The 20876-nt window shown below is 44.2% G+C and overlaps 1 protein-coding gene across 6 annotated transcripts in view; it reads right to left on the bottom strand.

Annotated features, from left to right (window-relative positions):
- The window catches only part of hspbap1 (hspb associated protein 1), a 90960-nt gene that overhangs the window by 54845 nt on the left and 15239 nt on the right, over window positions 1-20876 (bottom strand). For all 6 annotated transcript variants that reach the window (XM_078227883.1, XM_078227886.1, XM_078227887.1 and 3 more), the window contains one exon: window positions 509-693. In XM_078227883.1, coding sequence (XP_078084009.1) covers window positions 509-693 — 185 coding nt within the window. The remainder of the gene's footprint in view (window positions 1-508; window positions 694-20876) is intronic.

Below are 20876 nucleotides of genomic sequence, written 5' to 3'. Positions count from 1 at the left end.
GTTCCTCTTTTTCTAATGCACAGGAATCTCAAACAATATTTGACAAGAACTTTTTTATTCTTAAAGAAAGAGTTGCTTTTACATCGCGCCTTTCACTAACTCAGGGCATCCCAAATCACTCTAAACCCAATGAAGTACTTTTGAAGTCACTGTTGTAATATGGGAAGCACAGCAGTCAATTTACACACAGCATGGTCCCACGACCAGAAAAGCAATAATAGCCAGATCATCTGTTTTTAGTGATATTGATTATAAGATCAATATCAGCCACAAGACAGCTGCCCAATGTGTCTCGAAATAGTGATGTGGGATCTTTTATGTCCAGATGAGGCAGCATACAGGGAATCCATTTAACATCTCATCCAAAAAGCTGATACCTTATTAAAACTAAGCATTTGCAAATTGATTAATAAATTGTTTTCTTTTGGGTTAAGGCTGTTGCAGGGAATCTTTGGACATCTAGTTAAGCTCAGTTTGGGCTGAACACATTTTGAACTGTTGGGGTTACCTGAAAGACCTCGGCTTTTTCCTCAAACGTCATGGCAATGTACTTGTAGTCAGCATAGGCCCAATACTGAGAGCGAGGGAAAGCATCAAACAGTCCAGCTGAGACGTCGGGTTCGCCGTGAAGCCAGTCTAGGAACTCCTGCAGTGTGGCCTGTACGTAGTCACAGTGTGTTTCAAACTGAGGAACTAGGAAAGACAAACATTTAAGGTAACTGAGCTGCGAACAGGAAAGTAGTCTTGTCAAGTTTTCTGAGTATTGTGTGCACTGTATTTGCATACAAGGTGCTCATTTTTACTTCTGTGAAATAGGAATTGCTAGAATTTCCCAAACTTTTCCAAAGCTGTGGAACCCTTTTGACGTTGTAGGAGTAACACACACACCCCCGCGCTCTCTCACCCACATATACCTCTCTCTCTCACCCACACACCCCTCACAAACACACACACATCCACCCCACCCATCTCTTTCCCTCTCTCTCCCACACACACACACCTCTCTCACCCTGGTTGCTGCCTGCCTCACCCCGTGGCCACTTCCCCTCCCACCCCATGGCCGCTTCCCCCTCCCGTCTCATTGCCTCTTCCCCCTCCTGCCCCATGGCTTTTGCCTACCTCGTTCCACCACCCACTCAGCTGTCCACTTGCCTTCACTCCACAGTTTGTTCTCTTGCGCTCTCGCCCTTGCCTGGGTTTTTGAAAACTCATTTTGTCGCTATTTACAGCTCGTCCAAAGGCCAGCTTTTCATTGCATTGGCTGCCGACAGGCTGACGAGTGCACCTATCAGCAGCTAGCATGGAGTGAAAACTGCCTCTGATTGTATAAGCTGGAAGAACAGCTTTCTCAAATTTACAATGGCCAGACCTACTGCGGAATGCCTGGATGTCTCCCACTGAACCCCAAGGTTCTGTAGAAACCAGTTTGTGAAATGCTTTGTTTGACAATGAAAAACCAAGTTTCACCCAGTTCTCCTTCTACCTTTCTGGTATCCACATGCTGCAATGGTAATGAAAGTTGTTGACTAATCATTGCAATAAATCACCATTGATTAGGCTATAACGGACCCAATCAAAAGGCAAGAAAAACTCTGTGGTGAAGACCATTGGGAAGCATACATCCAAGGTCACCAATTACTGCAAACAAGCGATACTTATGAGAGGTCATGTTTCAAATTATCCATATACTGCCTCAAAATGTTATTTTCTGTACGAAGTCTACCTAATTTGCATTTTAATGAATCAATTCTAACTGTTTTTTTAATCAACTTTCTAGGGCATCTGTTCCATAGACTGATCAGTTACTCATTCAAGTATTGTTTCCACACACAAATACACCCAATCTTTTGGACCACAAAACATCAGCTAATAATGGTGTCAAACCAGTAAGGTTTATGGTGCTAAATGACCATTGTTTTTCTGATGTATTGTGTCCTGTAGCATATCTTAAACCCTCTCCACATTAGAAAAAATCATCAGTTAATGTTCGTTAGTCACCGGAGCAGAAGGTTATTAAACAAGAGTGCTCAGATTTCAGCCTGCGCATTAGCAGCTGAATACTTAACAATTGAAAATAGGTAGGTGAAAATGTGCTATGCATCATTAAAATAGAAAAGTGAGCGACATTACAAAAAGTACCCTTGGGTCTGTTGACAAGAAACTATTTAAAAGGCATTCTGAATGTCACACCAAAAAGAGGTCAACAAAGGCATATACATTTAAATAGATTAGAGTCCTTCCTGAGCAGACACTTCTCAAGATTATTTGCGATGTTAATACAGATTTTACACTTCTTAAACAATTGACAGTTAATGCAAGTCGACATACCAGAATTACACCATGGAATGGTTGGTCATAGAAAGAGTGAATTCTTGATGTGAAATTTAATTAACATCCACAGTTAACGTATTTTTAAAAATCTCAACATTAAGTAAGATGTAAAGCTGACCGTAGCCACGCAGGTGAAATGAATTTGGGCAATCTCAGTTCAGTCCCCAGTGAATGTGGTGGCGTCGCAAACAACTCTCTCTAATTCTGTATTAATGAGTATTAAATTGCCAATCTCATTGAGAGAGCTCACAGGGTGGCTGTTAATGAAAAATGTTACAGGCACTTAGGTGGAATAGGGAACATGCTTTTGGGATTGAATCTGAGGCACATTAACACTCTCCCGCTAACCAGTGCTAGGTCCAACCTCAGAATGCAGAAACTGAGTGCTCAATGTAGAAGAGATTGATTTCCCCAGTATTAATATCCTGCACCTTGATGAGCACAAAATTCACAAGAAAACAATTTAAACATAACCATGATTCATACATTGTTATTCATGGGATCTGCTAAACCCAGTGAAAATTGGAGCCCAGTTTTTCCCTTCAGTGGGTCAGAGAATTCAGATATGGTAAAGGCATTGATGAAGTAACTTGATATTTAACTATATGTACAGACATTATTTAAGCTTCTTCCTTATCAGTTAATACTTGTTTGGCTTAGTGCAGTTTCAATAACCAAGCTTCTTAACCTGTTCATGTTGAATAACATGCAGTGAGAAAAGGGCATCAGAACTACAATGAGAAATAGTTTTATTTTCTACATTATTCAGATCATAACTCTTCACTAAAGGGAGATGCGCCTCATCAACTGTAGTCATACTCAAGGATCATTGTGTTTTTATTAGACATTCCCTACAAATTCTGCTATAACTAATGCATCACACAAATCATCCTACATGTAATATTAACTGCTATCAAGGTTAGACTGCATCATGGCACATAACCTTGTCCTCTAATTCGTTACTTTCTTAAAGGACAAGGTAGTTCTACAATTATCCTTCATGGAAACCCAGTCATTGGTGAGTAGCTATGCTGAGATCGGTGCCTGCTTGACTCACTTGCTCATATTCTCAATCGCAGAAAGTTGATAGTTCAAGTGCTGCAACATTTCAGCACAGAATACTGACAGTTCAGTGCAGTACTGAGGGACTGCTACACTATCCAAATTGCCAACGTTGAATGAGATATTAAACCAAGATGCCACCTGCCTCAAATGGTACAGACAAACTTTAAAGATCACATGGACAGGGAATCCTCCTAGTATCTGGTTAGAACAACGTTTCTTCAACCACCATCAAAAAACAGGTCAATCGTCTTCAATTTATTGCTGTTTATGGAATCTTACTGCGTACAAAGCAGTTGCTGGTTCATAAGCATAATAGCAGTGACTGCACAACCAAGTTACAGATCACACATGAAACATGTTTATAAGGTTGAGAGATATCCAATGCTGTACAAGGTGTTTCCTACCTGTATGATTAATGGTTAGGTAATTACCTCCCATATATTTTAAATAATTAACTCAGGTCTTTTTTTATCCTTCAATTTGGGCAGCACGATGGCACAGTGGTTAGCACTGGTGCCTCACAGCGCCAGCGCCAGGGACCCAGGTTCAATTCCCAGCTTGGATCACTGTCTGTGTGGAGTTTGCACATTCTCCCCGTGTCTGCGTGGGTTTCTGCTGGGTGCTCCAGTTTCATCCCATAGTCCAAAGATGTGCAAGTTAGGTGGATTGCCCCTTAGTATCAGAGGGACTAGCTAGGGTAAATGCATGGGGTCATGGGGATAGGGTCTGGGTGGGATTATGGTCAGTGCAGACAATGGGTTGAATGGCCTCCTTCTGCATTGTAGGATTCCATGAATATTTGCCTTCCTCAAGTCTAAAACCTTTCCCTTCTCAACACACATGAAACTCAGAAATATCATGTCACTAATTAAGAGGTTCCTTTACTGGCAGGTTGTTAAATAATTCCGATTTTTTACTCAATCACTGAATCAAGAATGACCTGTCGGTTCTAAAACATATTGTTTCAGAAAAGGTACAGTAGCATAGCAGCTATATTTCTAGACTAGCAATCCAGAGGTTTGGACTAATGATCCGTGGACATGCATCTAAATCCTATCACAGTAGCTGGGAGATTTAAATTCAATTACTTAATTAAAACAAATCTAGATCATCAGGAGCACGAATTGTGGCCATGAAATTACCACATGGTTATCAAAAAAACTTCACTAATTTCCTTTATGGAAGGAAATCTACCATCCTTACAAAGGTGTGACCTACGACTGCAGCATTAACCTGCTCGCTGATGCCCAGTTTGACTCCTCACCCTTGATCCAAACATGAACAAAAGAACTGAACTCAAGAGGATGAGATGAGAGTGACTGCCCTTGACAGGCAGCATTTGGCCAAGTGTGGCATCAAGGAGCCCGAGCAGAACTGGAGTCAATATTTATCAGGGGAAAACTCTCCCATTGGTTAGCGTCATACCTAGAGCAAAGGAAGATGATTGTGGTTGTTGGAGATCAATCATCTCAGTCATGGAACATTGCTGCAGGATTTCCTCAGGGTAGTGTCACAGGCGCAGCCATCTTCAGCTATCTTATCAATGATCTTCCTTCCATCATGAGGTCAGAGGTGGGATGTCTGCTGATGATTACACATGCTCAGTACTATTCACAACCTCTTTGATACTGGAGAAGTCTGTGCCAGAAGGCAGCAAGATCTGGACAACATTCAGGCTTAAGCTGATAAGTGGAAGTAACATTTGTACCACACAAGTGATTTGATTTGATTTATTATTGTCACATGTATTAGCATACAGTGAAAAGTATTGTTTCTTGCGCACTATACAAAGCATACTATTCATAGAGAAGGAAACAAAAGAGTGCAGAATGTAGTGTTACAGCCATAGTTAGGATGGAGAGAAAGATCAACTTGATGCAAAGTAGGTCCATTCAAACGTCAGATAGCAGCAGGGAAGAAGCTGTTCTTGAGTCGGTTGGCACATGACCTCAGACTTTTGTATCTTTTTCCCGACGGAAGAAGGTGGAAGAGAGAATGTCCGGAGTGCGTGGGGTCCTTAATTATGCTGGCTGCTTTGCCGAGACAGCGGGAAGTGCAGACAGAGTCAATGGATGGGAGGCCGGTTTGCGTGATGGATTGGAAGTGATGGGCAATGACCATCTCTAAGGGATATAGTGGCAGAGGGGTAATATCACTGTACCAATAATCCAGACGCCAATGGGCATCGCTGGCAAGGCCAGCATTTGCTGCCCGATCCTAACTGTCATTGAACTGAGTGGCCATTGCAGAGGACAGTTAAGAGTCAACCACATTGCTGTGGGTCTGGAGTCAAGAAAGAATGGCAGGTTTCTTTCCCTAAAGGATATTAGCGAACCAAGTGGGTTTTTACAGCAATTGCTTAGAGTTTACTGGTAATCATTACTGAGAGAGCTTTCAATTCCAGATTTCATTAGTTGAATTTGCACCTAGCAGCTGCTATGGTGGGATTTGAACCTATGCCCCCAGAGCATTAGCCTGGGCTTCTGGAATATTATAGAACATAGAAAAGCTACAGCACAAACAGGCCCTTCGGCCCACAAGTTGCGCCAAACAATTTCCTTACCTTCTAGGCTCACCTATAACCCTCTATCTTACTAACCTCCATGAACCTATCCAAAAGTCTCTTAAAAGACTCAATCGAATCCGCTTCCACCATCACTACCGGCGGTTGATTCCACGCACCCACCACCCTCTGAGTGAAAGACTTACCCCTAACATCTCCTCTATACCTACTCCCCAGCACCCTAAACCTGTGGCCTCTCGTGACAACCATTTCAGCCCTGGGTAAAAACCTCTGAGAATCCTCTCTATCAATACAACAGTAAAGTGTCTCCACCACTACCTTCTCAAGGGCAATTAGGGATGGGCAATAAATGCTGATCTTGCCAGTGACACCCAACATCCCATGAAAGTTTTTTTAAATTCAGCCTTGAACACATTCTAGAAATTTATTGCCTCTGCTACTTGAACTGCTTTGCTTCACCAACCAGTCTGCGTAGAAAATTAAAATCTGTGTGAAAATTTAAATGTAGTAATCAGTATTAAATTAGATTACAATGGTCTACATGTATCACAATACACCCTGTAACCTTGACAACGGTTTAATGACAGTTGAACCTAAAGTGAAGCTGAATGGGTCAGTAGTTCAATCAGAAGTTAACATTAAAAGCTAATGAAAAGATCACAAATGACCCAAGTTCCAATGATGGCTGCTGCTGATGAGATGTAACTAACTTCCTGGAAAAGGTCACATTGTACAATTTCTAATTTGATTTGGAGAAACAAATGCTGTCTCAATAAAGCAGCTGAATGTGCTTTGGCATAATTCACGCTCTGGCTGTTTCTTCCCCAACGGCAAATTAACGTGGTTAAATCCATCAATGCTCAGTCCGCGGCACACTCACCTCCGAGTCAGAATGCCGTGCGTTCAAATCCCACTCCTGAGTCTTGAGCACAAAAACCCAGGCTGACATTTCAGTGCACTACCGAGGGAGCGCTGCACTGTCAGAGGCACCACCTTTCTGATTAAACCAAAAACCCAGCCACCGTATAGTCTCTCGGATGGGTGCAAAAGATCACATGGCACTATTTTGATGATGATCAAGGGAATTCTCCCCCAGCCTTCTGGCTGATATTTAGCCATCAACTGAAATCACTAAATCAGATCATCTGGTCATTGCTGCTAACAGGATCTTATTACACACAAATTGGGTGCTTCGCTTGCAACATTACAACAGCGACTGCACTACAAAAAGTACTTTATTGGCTGTAAATTGCTTTGGAAAGTCTTAAGATCAAAACAGACACAAAAATATAAGTCACTTTTCCTCCTTAATGCAATGAAGTAGAGGGAAGAATATGGACAAAGTAACTCTACGACCACCCTGTGACCAGTAAGAAGTCTTACAACACCAGGTTAAAGACTTTAACCTGGTGTTGTTAGACTTCTTACTGTGTTTACCCCAGTCCAACGCCGGCATCTCCACATCACTCTGTGACCACACAGGAAGCAAGGTCCAATATTCAGAGGAGACGAGAAATTAAACTGGAGATGAGGTGCAGGCAAAGTTCCCTTCTCTGCAGAACAGAGCTTATCACTTTTCTAATGCTGCAACCAAGTCACAAATTCATCATTTGGACGAAACCTCAGTGTTTTTATAGCTGCGTGGAGGAGTTGAAAAGTTCATGTAGGCTGTTGAGCACAGTATGTCGCTCCAAAATGTCATAACTGCGCAACTCCTAAGCACTCAAAATCAATCGTTCTTCCGGAAACCCGTTAGCTTTTAAAACTACAAGTGGCATCCCCTAATCACTGCTCCCCCAGTTGACCTCATCTGGCCTCCTGCTTGTTTCTAACTTGGTGCATTTTGCACTGCTCATTCATCTCAGTTCTTGAGTCTTCAATCAAGTTTAATCCCCAGTGGAATCCCAACGAACAGCAATGCACAGTCCCATCAGGGTTGCCAACTCTCCAGGAATGGCCTGGAGCCTCCAGAAATCAGAGATTAATATCCAGGACAACAAAGGAGAAATTTTCTTTCAACATTTTTTTATGCCGTTTGGTAAATAGTCAAAAACAATTCAATTGGGTATCAGAGTCTGCTTGCCGAGTGCCTATGGAAGTGTAACATTATGAGAATCACTGTGAGAATGTTGCACAACCAATGCAGGTGGGGGCGAGAAGCAAGGCAAATTGAAGAAAAGAGCTCCAGCCATTCACCAAACCAGATGTCCACAACCCTAGTTACATCCCCACAGAGAGGTTTCCATCAGGTCACTGAGGAAAGACATCAAGTATGGAATCCAATCAGTTCTCCAGAGAGAGTGGGAAACCAGAAAGAGAGAGAGAGAGAGAAAGACCCAAGGCAACTTGTATACAATTGCAAGCAGCCAACTATATAAGGGCTCCAGTTCACCACCCTCAGGCATAGAAGGTGTGCACATCAGAAAACATCAAGAGCAAAAAAACGAGGCCATGAGTTTCCACTTTCTAAAACGGAAAGAAATGTGCAAGAATGTTCGCATTTTGCCAAGATGACCCTCCATTTTCATAGAAGGAAGGTCTCCTACCCAATATTTCAACTCTTCTCTAACAAAGCAGCTGACATTGATATTAGCACTCCCCCGTAGAACTCGGGTAGAGTCCCCCTCTTTGTTGGGCCACTCCATGACAACAGTAATTACAGATAATGGCCCTTTGCATTAGGGACCAGCTACGCCAGTGGGGATGGGAGGAAGGCAACTTCCTTTTGCCTTGAGTAATACAACTAAGCCCCAATTAGTGTTCCCAGCTATAGTCACACCCCTGATGAATCCAGGGTATAAATGAGGTTGAAGCAATCAACACGATCTCCCTCATCCAACCAAATCCCGCCTTCCATCGACCGCCGCCCACCCCCCCACCCCCCCCCGCCCCACCCCACCATTTGAAAAACTGCTATTCCCAAATGTCCCTTTTAACTGATAGCACCAGAAAGTCAAGCAGGGTGAATGGCCTCCATTTGAATTGATTTGATTTATTGTTGTCACACATATTGGGATATTGTGAAAAATATTGTTTCTTGCACACTACACTGGCAAAACATACCGTTCATAGATTACTTAGGGGAGAAGGAAAGGAGAGAATGCAGAATATAGTGTTTCAGTCATAGCTAGGGTGTAGAGAAAGATCAGTTTAATATATGGTAGGTCCATTCAGACGTCTGATGGGAAGAAGCTGTTCTTGAGTCAGTTTATTCGTGATCTCAGACTTTTGTATCTTTTTTCCAAAGGAAGAAGGTGGAAGAGAGTATGTCCAGAGTGTGTGGGGTCCTTAATTGTGCTGGCTGCTTTTCCGAGGCAGTGGGAAGTGTAGACGGAGTCAATGGGTGGGAGGCTGGCTTACATGATGGACAGGACTATGTTCACAACGCTTTGTAGTTTCCTGCAGTCTTGGTCACAGCAGGAGCCATACCAAGCTGTGATACATCCTGAAAGGATGCTTTCTATGGTGCATCTGAAAAGTTGGTGAGAGTCATAGCAGACATGCTGAATTTCCTTAGCCTCCTGAGAAAGTAGAGGCATTGGTGGGCTTTCTTAACTGTGTCAACTTGGGAGGGACCAGGACAGGTTGTTGGTGATCTGGACACCAAGAAACTTGAAGCTCTCAACCATTTCTACTTCAACCCCATTGATGTCCTCCACTACACTTCCTGAAGTCGATGACTATCTCCTTCCTTCATTTTATTGACATTGAGGGAGATTATTGTCATCGCACCAGTTCACCAGATTATCTATCCCTTTCCTGTAATCCAACTCATCATTGTTTGAGATCTGACCCAATATGGTGGTGTCATCAGCAAACGTGAAAATGGAGTTGGAGCAGAATTTGGCCACACAGTCATAAATGTACAAGGAGTATAGTATTGTAAGGGACTGAAGACACAGCCTTCTGGGACACCGGTGTTGAGGATAATTGTGGAAGAGGTGGTGTTGCCTATCTTTAATTAACATTCAAGGAAAAACAAATTTGGAAATTCCTCATTATTTTCTTCTAAAAATAAAAAGCAGGCTTTGACCAAAGGGTGCTCTTCCCTTGTTAACCACTGACAATCAAAGTTCCACATGGTTCTGCAGAAATTATTTGCTATTTGTTCAAGAATTTTTCCACTTAAAGTCTGGCTGCCAAAAATAGTCACTTGAACTTTAATCAGAGGGACTGTTAATTCTTAAAAAAAGGAGTAATGTACACAGCAGGTGAAATAACACGGTCAGTGGGACAGGAAAGAGCTGCAGCAATCCACAAAGGATCAGACTCGAAATCAACTAAACTGAACCAGCGAATCAATGGAGATAGAGTAACAAAGGCTGCTTTGTTCTATCGTCTCGCCAAAATTGGAATGTAACGCAATCCACTGCCCACAGAGCAGTGTTGTATTCTCGTGGCTCCGGGATTTGGTTTTCATCCTCTTCAAAGCACAAATACTGCCTCCCATTCAAGCCAACAGTGCAGCTTAGGGACACATACAGACTGTCCCCTTTAACCTGTCTGACCAGGAAAGCTCAAAGAGGAAGTACAGACACAAGATGTCTGTCTCCGCCACAGCAAATACAAGAAAAATTAACAGGGGAAGCAGTGGGAGATGGAATTACTCTCTACTAAAAACACTTCCATAGGAATTTCCTCCTCCTCCCAAGTTCATCCGACCATTCTTTGACCCACACTGGCTCTTCATCCGATAATGTCTCGGTTTCAAAATCCTCATTTTCAAATCCCTTAATGGCCTCCCCCTGTAACCTCCACCAACTTTACCTCGCTTCACCAATTCCTCCCAACATAGAAACATACATGTAAAATAGAAGCAGGTGTAGGCCATTTGGCCCTTCGAGCCTGCTCTGCCATTCATGATGAACATGGCCGATCAACAAATTCAATACCCTGATCCCTATTGCCATATTTACCACAATGTCAAACTCTATCCAATAATGCTCCTCTGAGGCATCTTGGAATGTTTTATACTGAGGGTACTACATAAATGTAAGCTGGAAAATCTCAGCAGGTCTGGCAGCATCTGTAAGGAGAGAAAAGAGCTGATGTTTCGAGTCCAGATGACCCTGTGTCAAAGCTGCTTTGACAAAGGGTCATCTGGACTTGAAACGTCAGCTCATTTCTCTCCTTACAGATGCTGCCGAACCTGCTTAGATTTTCCAGCATTTTCTCTTTTGGTTTCAGATTCCAGCATCCCGCAGTAATTTGCTTTTATATAAATGTAAGCTGTTGTTAGATACTAATATGACATTGTAGCTACATATTTAAGAACAAAGAACAATACAGCACAAGAACAGGCCCTTCGGCCCTCCAAGCCCTCACCACTCCCTGGTCCAAACTAGACCATTCTTTTGCATCCCGCCATTCCCACTCCGTTCATATGGCTATCTAGATAAGTCTTAAACGTTCCCAGTGTGTCCGCCTCCACCACCTTGCCCGGCAGCACATTCCAGGCCCCCACCACCCTCTGCGTAAAATACGTCCTTCTGATATCAGTGTTAAACCTCCCCCCCCTCACCTTGAACCTATGACCCCTTGTGAACGTCACCACCGACCTGGGAAAAAGCTTCCCACTGTTCACCCTATCTATGCCTTTCATAATTTTATACACCTCTATTAGGTCACCCCTCATCCTCCGTCTTTCCAGTGAGAACAACCCCAGTTTACCCAATTTCTCCTCATAACTAAGCCCCTCCATACCAGGCAACCTCCTCTGCACTCTCTCTAAAGCCTCCACGCCCTTCTGGTAGTGTGGCAACCAGAACTGGGCGTAGTATTCCAAATGCGGCCGAACCAACGTTCTATACAACTGCAACATCAGACCCCAACTTTTATACTCCATGCCCCGTCCTATAAAGGCAAGCATGCCATATGCCTTATTCACTACCTTCTCCACCTGGGACATCACCTTCAAGGATCTGTGGACTTGCACAACCAGGTCCCTCTGCGTATCTACACCCTTTGTGGTTCTGCCATTTATCGTATAGCTCCCCCCTACATTAGTTCTACCAAAATGCATCACTTCGCATTTATCTGGACTGAACTCCATCTGCCATTTCTTTGCCGAAATTTCCAGCCTATCTATATCCTTCTGTAGCCTCTGACAATGTTCCTCACTATCTGCAAGTCCAGCCATTTTCGTGTCGTCCACAAACTTACTGATCACCCCAGTTACACCTTCTTCCAGATCGTTTATATAAATCACAAACAGCAGAGGTCCCAATACAGAGCCCTGCGGAACACCACTAGTCACAGGCATCCAGCCGGGAAAAGACCCTTCCACTACCACCCTCTGTCTTCTGTGACCAAGCCAGTTCTCCACCCATCTAGCCACCTCCTCCTTTATCCCATGAGATCCAACCTTTTGCACCAACCTACCATGAGGGACATTGTCAAACGCTTTACTAAAGTCCATATAGACGACATCCATGGCCCTTCCCTTGTCAACCATTCTGGTCACTTCTTCAAAAGCTCCACCAGGTTAGTGAGGTATGACCTCCCTCTCACAAAATCATGCTGACGATCGTTAATGAGTTTATTCCTTTCTAAATGCGCATACATTAGATTTTCAAAAGGTTTTCAAAACTAAACTAAACTGGGATTTGTAGTTAATGCAGAGGATTGCATCAACGTCAGAGAGGACGTTCTTAAACATCCAAAAGGGAAATGGTTAAATACTTAAATTGGGGAAGAGCTATACGGGAGTGAGACTAATCAGATAGCTCCTTCAAAGAGGTGGTGGGAGATGGCCTCCTTCTGTTTGATAAAGGACTATGTAGTCCATCCAATGACTAAAGACCAGAACATGTGAAATCAGGGGTCAGTTTGCAGAATAAAATGGTAGTTACCTAAGAGCTAACAGGGATTAAGGGTAGCCATTCAGACCGGCAAAAGGTGGGATTGGTGCTGGGATCACAAAGAACAATTCCAAAGTTTTCAGCAACACTAAACTGGGATTTGTAGTTAATGCAGAGGATTGCATCAACGTCAGAGAGGACGTTCTTAAACATCCAAAAGGGAAATGGTTAAATACTTAAATTGGGAAAGAGCTATACGGGAGTGAGACTAATCAGATAGCTCCTTCAAAGAGGTGGTGGGAGATGGCCTCCTTCTGTGACGTACAATTTAGTGATTAGATGTAAATTTAGTGCTTGATGTTGACACTTCCCTCAGCTCTATCTGAGTTGAAACATATTGCCATAACAACTTTAACAATTATTTTTTGTGACATTTAGTTTTCACCATCAGTCTACTCACTGTTAGAGCTTGTCATTTGTACACAATCCTTTCTCCAGTTGCTACAACACCTAGGCTCTAAGTGCTACCATAAATAGAAGGCAAGTGTTGCTGTAAGATTGTCAATAAGATTCATTCTTGGGCAGAAGGGATGAAAAGAACACAAGGAATTTATAATAAAATGCTGGTAATATAGGCCTGTCAGCATCTGACAAAGAAAAGACAAGTTAACGCTTCAGGTATAGATCTTTTACCAGAAACTGAAATTGAGCAATAAATAAGCTCCTTTTATAATACTGAACAACATGAGAGCAGGGTTTGCTTAAAACTGTACAACACAGTATAGGCCATTCAGCCTGTCATATCTGTCATTAGACTCTTCCTGATAGCCCTGTAAATATTTTCCCTTCGAGTACGCATGCAATTCTCTCTTGAAAGTTAGTTTCTTTCAGCTCACTCTATCAAAACCACTCTAATTTTGAATACCTTCAATCTCACCTTAGTTTCTTCTGCTACAAGAACAATAATTTATTTAGCAAATGTCAGGTCTCTAAGCTTGAGACCTTTCTTTACAACAATCTGAGGTCCCTATCTGCTTCAAGAAGACGACCATCATCCCGGTACCTAAGAAAAACCAAGCAGCGTGCCCGAATGGCTATCGGCCGGAGGCTCTGACATCCATCATTATGAAGTGCTGCGAAAGGTTAGTCATGGCACGAATCAATTCCAACCTCCCGGACGATCTGGATCCACTAGTTTGCCTACCGCCGCAACAGGTCCACAACAGACCTGTTGCGGGGAGGTCGTGTCTCACGAACTTGGTCGAGTTTTTTGAGGTGGTGACGAAGATGATTGATGAGGGTAGGGCAGTGGATGTTGTCTACATGGACTTTGACAAGGCCTTTGACAAGGTCCCTCATGGCAGACTGGTGCAGAAAGTGAAGTCGTATGGGATCAGAGGTGAGCTGGCAAGGTGGATACAAAACTGGCTCGGTCAAAGAAGCCATGATGTGGAGATGCCGGCGTTGGACTGGGGTAAGCACAGTAAGAAGTCTCACAATAACAGGTTAAAGTCCAACAGGTTTATTTGGTAGCACATGCCACAAGCTTTCAGAGCGCTGCTCCTTCATCAGGTGAGTGGGAGTTCTGTTCACAAACAGGGCATATAAAGACACAAACTTGTGTCTTTATATGCCCTGTTTGTGAACAGAACTCCCACTAACCTGATGAAGGAGCAGCGCTCTGAAAGCTTGCGGCTTGTGCTACCAAATAAACCTGTTGGACTTTAACCTGGTGTTGTGAGACTTCTTACTCGGTCAAAGAAGACAGAGGGTAGCAGTGGAAGGGTGTGTTTCTGAATGGAGGGCTGTGATAAGTGGCGTTCCTCAGGGATCAGCGTTGGGATCTTTGCTGTTTGTAATATATATATATAAATGATCTGGAGGAAAATGTAACTGGGTTTGATTAGTAAGCTTGCAGACGACACAAAGGTTGGTGGATTTGCGAATAGTGATGAGGACCATCAGAGGATACAGATCAGTTGGAGACTTGGGCGGAGAGATGCCAGATGGAGTTTAATCCGGACAAATGTGAGGTAATGCATTTTGGAAGGTCTAATACAGGTAAGAAATATGCAGTAAATGGCAGAACCCGTAAGAGTATTGATAGGCAGAGGGATCTGGGTGTACAGGTACATAGGTCACTGAAAGTGGCAATGCAGGTGGAGAAGACAGTCAAGAAGGCATACGGCATGCTTGCCTTCATCGGCCGGGGTATTGAGTTTAAAAATTGGCAAGTCATGTTGCAGCTTTATGGAACCTTAGTTAGGCCGCACTTGGAATATAGTGTTCAATTCTGGTCGCCACACTACCAGAAGGATGTGTAGGCTTTGGAAAGGGTACAGAAAAGATTTACCAGGATGTTGCCTGGTATGGAGGGCATTAGCTATGAAGAGAAGTTGGAGAAACTTGGCTTGTTCTCACTGGAACGACGGAGGTTGAGGGGCGACCTGATAGAAGTCTACAAGATTATGAGAGGCATGGACAGAGTGGATAGTCAGAAGCTTTTTCCAAGGGTGGAAGAGTCAATTACTAGGGGGCACAGGTTTAAGGTGCGAGGGGCAAGGTTTAAAGGAGATGTACAAGGCAGATTTTTTACATAGAGAGTAGTGGGTGCCTCGAACTTGTTGCCGGGGGAGGTAGTGGAAGTGGATATGGTAGTGACTTTTAAGGGGCGTCTTGACAAATACATGAATAGGTTGGGAATCAAGGTACATGGTCCCCGGAAGGGTAGGGAGTTTTGGTTCAGTCGGGCAGCATGGTCAGTGCAGGCTTAGAGGGGTGAAGGGCCTGTTCCTGTGCTGTAATTTTCTTTGATCAGATGCCATTTCCCTGGCCTTGCACTCAACACTGGAACACCGAGATAACAAGGATACCTATGTCAGACTCCTATTTATTGACTCCAGCTCAGCCTTCAACACCATTATTCCCACAAAACTTATCTCCAAACTCCGTGGCCTGGGCCTCAGCGCCTCCCTCTGCAACTGGATCCTGAACTTCCTAAGTCACAGACCACAATCAGTAAGGATAGGTAACAACACCTCCCCCACGATCATCCTCAACACCGGTGCCCCACAAGGCTGTGTTCTCAGCCCCCTACTATACTCCTTATACACCTATGACTGTGTGGCCCAATTCCCCTCCAATTCGATTTTCAAGTTTGCTGACGACACCACCGTAGTGGGTCGGATCTCAAACAATGATGAGACAAAGTACAGGAATGAGATAGAGAATCTGGTGAACTGGTGCGGCAACAATAATCTCTCCCTCAATGTCAACAAAATGAAGGAGATTGTCATCGACTTCAGGAAGCGTAAAGGAGAACATGCCCCTGTCTACATCAATGGGGACAAAGTAGAAAGGATCGAGAGCTTCAAGTTTTTAGGTGTCCAGATCGCCAACAACCTGTCCTGGTCCCCCCATGCCGACACTATAGTTAAGAAAGCCCACCAATGCCTCTACTTTCTCAGAAGACTAAGGAAATTTGGCATGTCAGCTACGACTCTCACCAACTTTTACAGATGCACCATAGAAAGCATTCTTTCTGGTTGTATCACAGCTTGGTATGGCTCCTGCTCTGTCCAAGACCGCAAGGAACTACAAAATGTTGTGAATATAGCCCAATCCATCACGCAAAGCAGCCTCCCACCCATTGACTCTGTCTACACTTCCCGCTGCCTCGGCAAAGCAGCCAGCATAATTAAGGACCCCACGCACCTCGGACATTCTCTCTTCCACCTTCTTCCTTCAGGAAAAAGATACAAAAGTCTACGGTCACGTACCAACCGATTCAAGGACAGCTTCTTCCTTGCTGCTGTCAGACTTTTGAATAGACCTACCTTGCATTAAGTTGATCTTTCTCTACACCCTAGCTATGACTGTAACACTACATTCTGCACTCTCTCCTTTCCTTCTATATGAACAGTATGTTTTGTCTGTATAGCGCGAAAAAACAATATTTTTCACTGTATGTTAATACATGTGACAATAATAAATCAAATCAAAAAACAGTTTCTTCCGGTCATGCTGTGTTAAATGTGGATAGGACTCCACTGAGTCTGTGAATTAGACTCTCTTCTATGCTCTCTCCCACAGGTACATAGGGGCTGGCATTAATGCCCCATCTGTGGAGGCTGGTCAAATAGGGTCGGCGGCCGGTGATGAACCTCTTGAAGGCGGACCACTTTTTCCTTGAAACCAGTCAGTTGTTGGGTTGAGTTTGAGACCAGGCACTTGTTTGTTGTGTCCAATGATCCCCATTCATTGGTCCTGGTGCAGTTTGTGTTGAGGTCCTGTGTGGAAGGGTTTTTCCAGATCAGCCTTTTTGATAGGAGTCGTACTTTGGGTGGGCTGAATAGATTAGCATGAAGCGGCAGGTTGGGGGCATTGCAAAACGTTTCGGTATTTTGTGTGTTGTTGCAATTTGACGGAAATTTAGGGGAGTGATGTCTGCCAGGACAGGGAATGAAGGGAATGGTGTTGAGAAGAGTATCCAGCAATAATATCATGGTAGCATTCAGTTGGGTTTCAAATGTGTGCATGCGCGTGAGGGGGAGAGCGAGTGCAAGTCTGTGTGTGAGACAATCTTGACCAAACAGAGGCACATATTATGCAATGGATCAGAGTTCACATCTCACCCCCCTGCCAGTACCCACGTTTGCCTGGGAAGCTAATAATCCTATCAGAGGTCTAAATTCCAAAGGAAGCTTCATGACAAGAGTCCACACAAGGAAACCTAGTCAAAGCCTCAAAGCCAAAAGGAAAACAATCACAAATTCTTTTAACTTTAAAATTTCCAGTTCTGAAGGGTCCATAAATCAACCTTTAACCCATTACTTACTCAGCTACTGAAAGAGCATCTACAATATTTTTTGTTTTTATTTTAGATTTTAAGCAACAGTTCCTTGTTATCAATAGTTACAAGGTTATTAACATGGTGCTATAAAGAATATTATAATGGGAAAAACTGATGCAGTAACCTGGCTGATGATCTTAGCTGATGGATGAGAATGCATTGAGAAGGGAAGTAACTGGGACAAGGGGATAAAAAGAGCCAGAAAGATGAGACAAACACTTAAACACATTAAGAACAAAAGATGGTGTTAGCCATGGCTCAGCGTGTAGCATTCTTGACCGAGTCAGAAGGCTTTAGATTCAGGTCCCATCCAAACGACTGTAGCACAAAATATCGACTGACACTCCCATTGCCAGTAATGAGGAGGTGCTGACTTCCAGATGTGACACCAATTTTTCCCCCTCAGATGGGCATAAAAGATCCGGCATTTCAAAAAGAGGAAAGGGGTTTTCACAGCTGTCCTGGCCAATATTTAGAACATAGAACAGTACAGCACAGAACAGGCCCTTCGGCCCACGATGTTGTGCCGAGTTTTATCTGAAACCAAGATCAAGCTATCCCACTCCCTATCATCCTGGTGTGCTCCATGTGCCTATCCAATAACCGCTTAAATGTTCCTAAAGTGTCTGACTCCACTATCACTGCAGGCAGTCCATTCCACACCCCAACCACTCTCTGCGTAAAGAACCTACCTCTGATATCCTTCCTATATCTCCCACCACGAACCCTATAGTTATGCCCCCTTGTAATAGCTCCATCCACCCGAGGAAATAGTCTTTGAACGTTCACTCTATCTATCCCCTTCATCATTTTATAAACCTCTATTAAGTCTCCCCTCAGCCTCCTCCGCTCCAGAGAGAACAGCCCTAGCTCCCTCAACCTTTCCTCATAAGACCTACCCTCCAAACCAGGCAGCATCCTGGTAAATCTCCTCTGCACTCTTTCCAGCACTTCCACATCCTTCTTATAGTGAGGTGACCAGAACTGCACACAATATTCCAAATGTGGTCTCACCAAGGTCCTGTACAGTTGCAGCATAACCCCACGGCTCTTAAACTCCAACCCCCTGTTAATAAAAGCTAACACACTATAGGCCTTCTTCACAGCTCTATCCACTTGACTGGCAACCTTTAGAGATCTGTGGATATGGACCCCAAGATCTCTCTGTTCCTCCAGTCTTCAGAACCCTACCTTTGACCCTGTAATCCACATTTAAATTTGTCCTACCAAAATGAATCACCTCACATTTATCAGGGTTAAACTCCATTTGCCATTTTTCAGCCCAGCTTTGCATTTATCCCACACCATGACATCAACGCTTTCTGCACAATTTGGTGACTACCTTTCCTATATGTCCACAGTAATCAATTAGTTTTTAACTGTTTCGGGACATCCTGAGATCTCGCAAGACACTTTATAAATGCAAGTCTCTTTTTATAGATAATGCTATGTCAGCAATTAGTTCTCCTCAATCAAGTAGAAGTAGCATAAAACTCCCCCTCTACTGCCTTAGCCCAAGTTTCAAATTTCACTTCCTACTGCACATCAGTGTTTGATTTTCCGAATCTACATCAATGCAAACATGCCTTCAGCTCCCCTAATGGAGATCGATAAATCAGTGCTGAATTTGTGGCAATCTTTTGTCACAAAGGACTGTTTTTTTTGAGTAAAATATGTTTCACATGTCATCCTCACAGTCATCAGGAAGAGAAGGTTGTATGATAAGGTTTGGCCTAGTCTCAACAGACATACGAGAAGATAAGTTGAACGGCCACCTTCTGTGTCATAATGTTTCTGTGACTCTGAGTGCAAAAACAGAATGCCAATCTATCAACGAATTTAGCCGTTTTGAAGGAATTTGTTACTGTTATTTCATTGAGCATCACTCACTATTCACAGTACTTGTGCAAATGGGACAACAGCCTCTGAAAATCCAGAGGACACAACATTAATATTCATTGCCTCTTTTCCAGTGAAAACCCTTGAGGAAACCATAATATTCAGGGAACAGAGCATCACAATCTGCACTCTTATTTCTCCTAGTTTGTCCCCTCACGCCAAGGCACGGGGCAGTACGGTGGCACAGTGGTTAGCAACGCTGCCTCACAGCGCCGGGAACCTGAGTTCGATTCCCGGCTTGGGTCACTGTCTATTTGGAGTTTGCACATGCTCCCCGTGTCTGTGTGGGTTTCCTCTGGGTGCTCCGGTTTCCTCCCACAGTCCAAAGATGTGCGGGCCATGCTAAATTTTGGTCCTAGTTTCAGGGGGATGAGCAGGGTAAATATGTGGTGTTACGGGGATAGGATGGGATTGTTGTCAGTGCAGGCTTGATGGGCCAAATGGCCTCCTTCTGTACTGTGGGAATTCTATAATATCTTACCCACCACCACCACACCCCCCTTTTGCTTTTTGGACACTTACATGGTTGAGTCTTCTTCCTATCTGGCAAGGGATAGGGAAGGGGGCATCTGTCAGAGGTGTGCTTATACAAGTGTCAAGCCTAAATGGCCCAGTTACAGCTCCCCACCTTCCAAACATTTCCAAAGCATTCTGAAGCATGAATAATCCCAGGTTACATTTATGCACCATTTGGCTTGCGCACAGTGGAAGCAAAAACACATTACAGTAAATCTTCATTAGAACGCTCTCCCAATATGCCACAATCTCAGTTACAACATTTGTTTTTAAATGGCTATTGCACTTCTAAAATACTTATTTTCACTCCCTCTCTGCTCCAGTAAGCATAAATCTATCTGCTTCACGCAGATAAGACCCATGAGGTCCCAAAGCCAGTTTGCAGCTGTCAGGCGGGTGGTAATTGCCAGTCTGGAATCTTGGATTCTCATACAGTCTCCATAACTTATTTTTCTGAGCTCTCATCAATCCAGAAACTGCAAGGCTGATGTGCGTGCATGCGTGTGTGTGGGGAGGGGCGACGGGTGTGTGTGTGTGTGTGGAGGGGCGATGTGTGTGTATATACGTGCATGTGTGGACAGGGGGGACATGTGTGCATGTGCGTGTGGGAAGGGGGACGTGTGTGGGGACAGGATGGGCGCACGCGGGGGTAGAGAGAAGGGGACCAGCACGTGCAGGAGGAAAACATGGGCGCAGGGGGCAGCAGGGCGGGGAGGCGCGTGGGCCGGGGGGGGGGGGGGGGGGGCGTGTGCACGGGGGGGGGGGGGGCGTGTGCACGGGGGGGGGGGGGGGTGCGCGGGTGGGGGGTGCGGGTACGTGGGTGGGGGGTGCGGGTGCACGGGGGGGGGGTGCGGGTGCGCATGCGCACGGGGATACAGGCGCACGGGGA

Source organism: Mustelus asterias, chromosome 14 (assembly GCF_964213995.1).
Source record: "Mustelus asterias chromosome 14, sMusAst1.hap1.1, whole genome shotgun sequence".
In the NCBI taxonomy this organism is placed as follows: Eukaryota; Metazoa; Chordata; class Chondrichthyes; order Carcharhiniformes; family Triakidae; genus Mustelus; species Mustelus asterias.
Note: the sequence above shows the minus strand (reverse complement) of the source record. Positions and strands in the feature narration are given on the sequence as shown.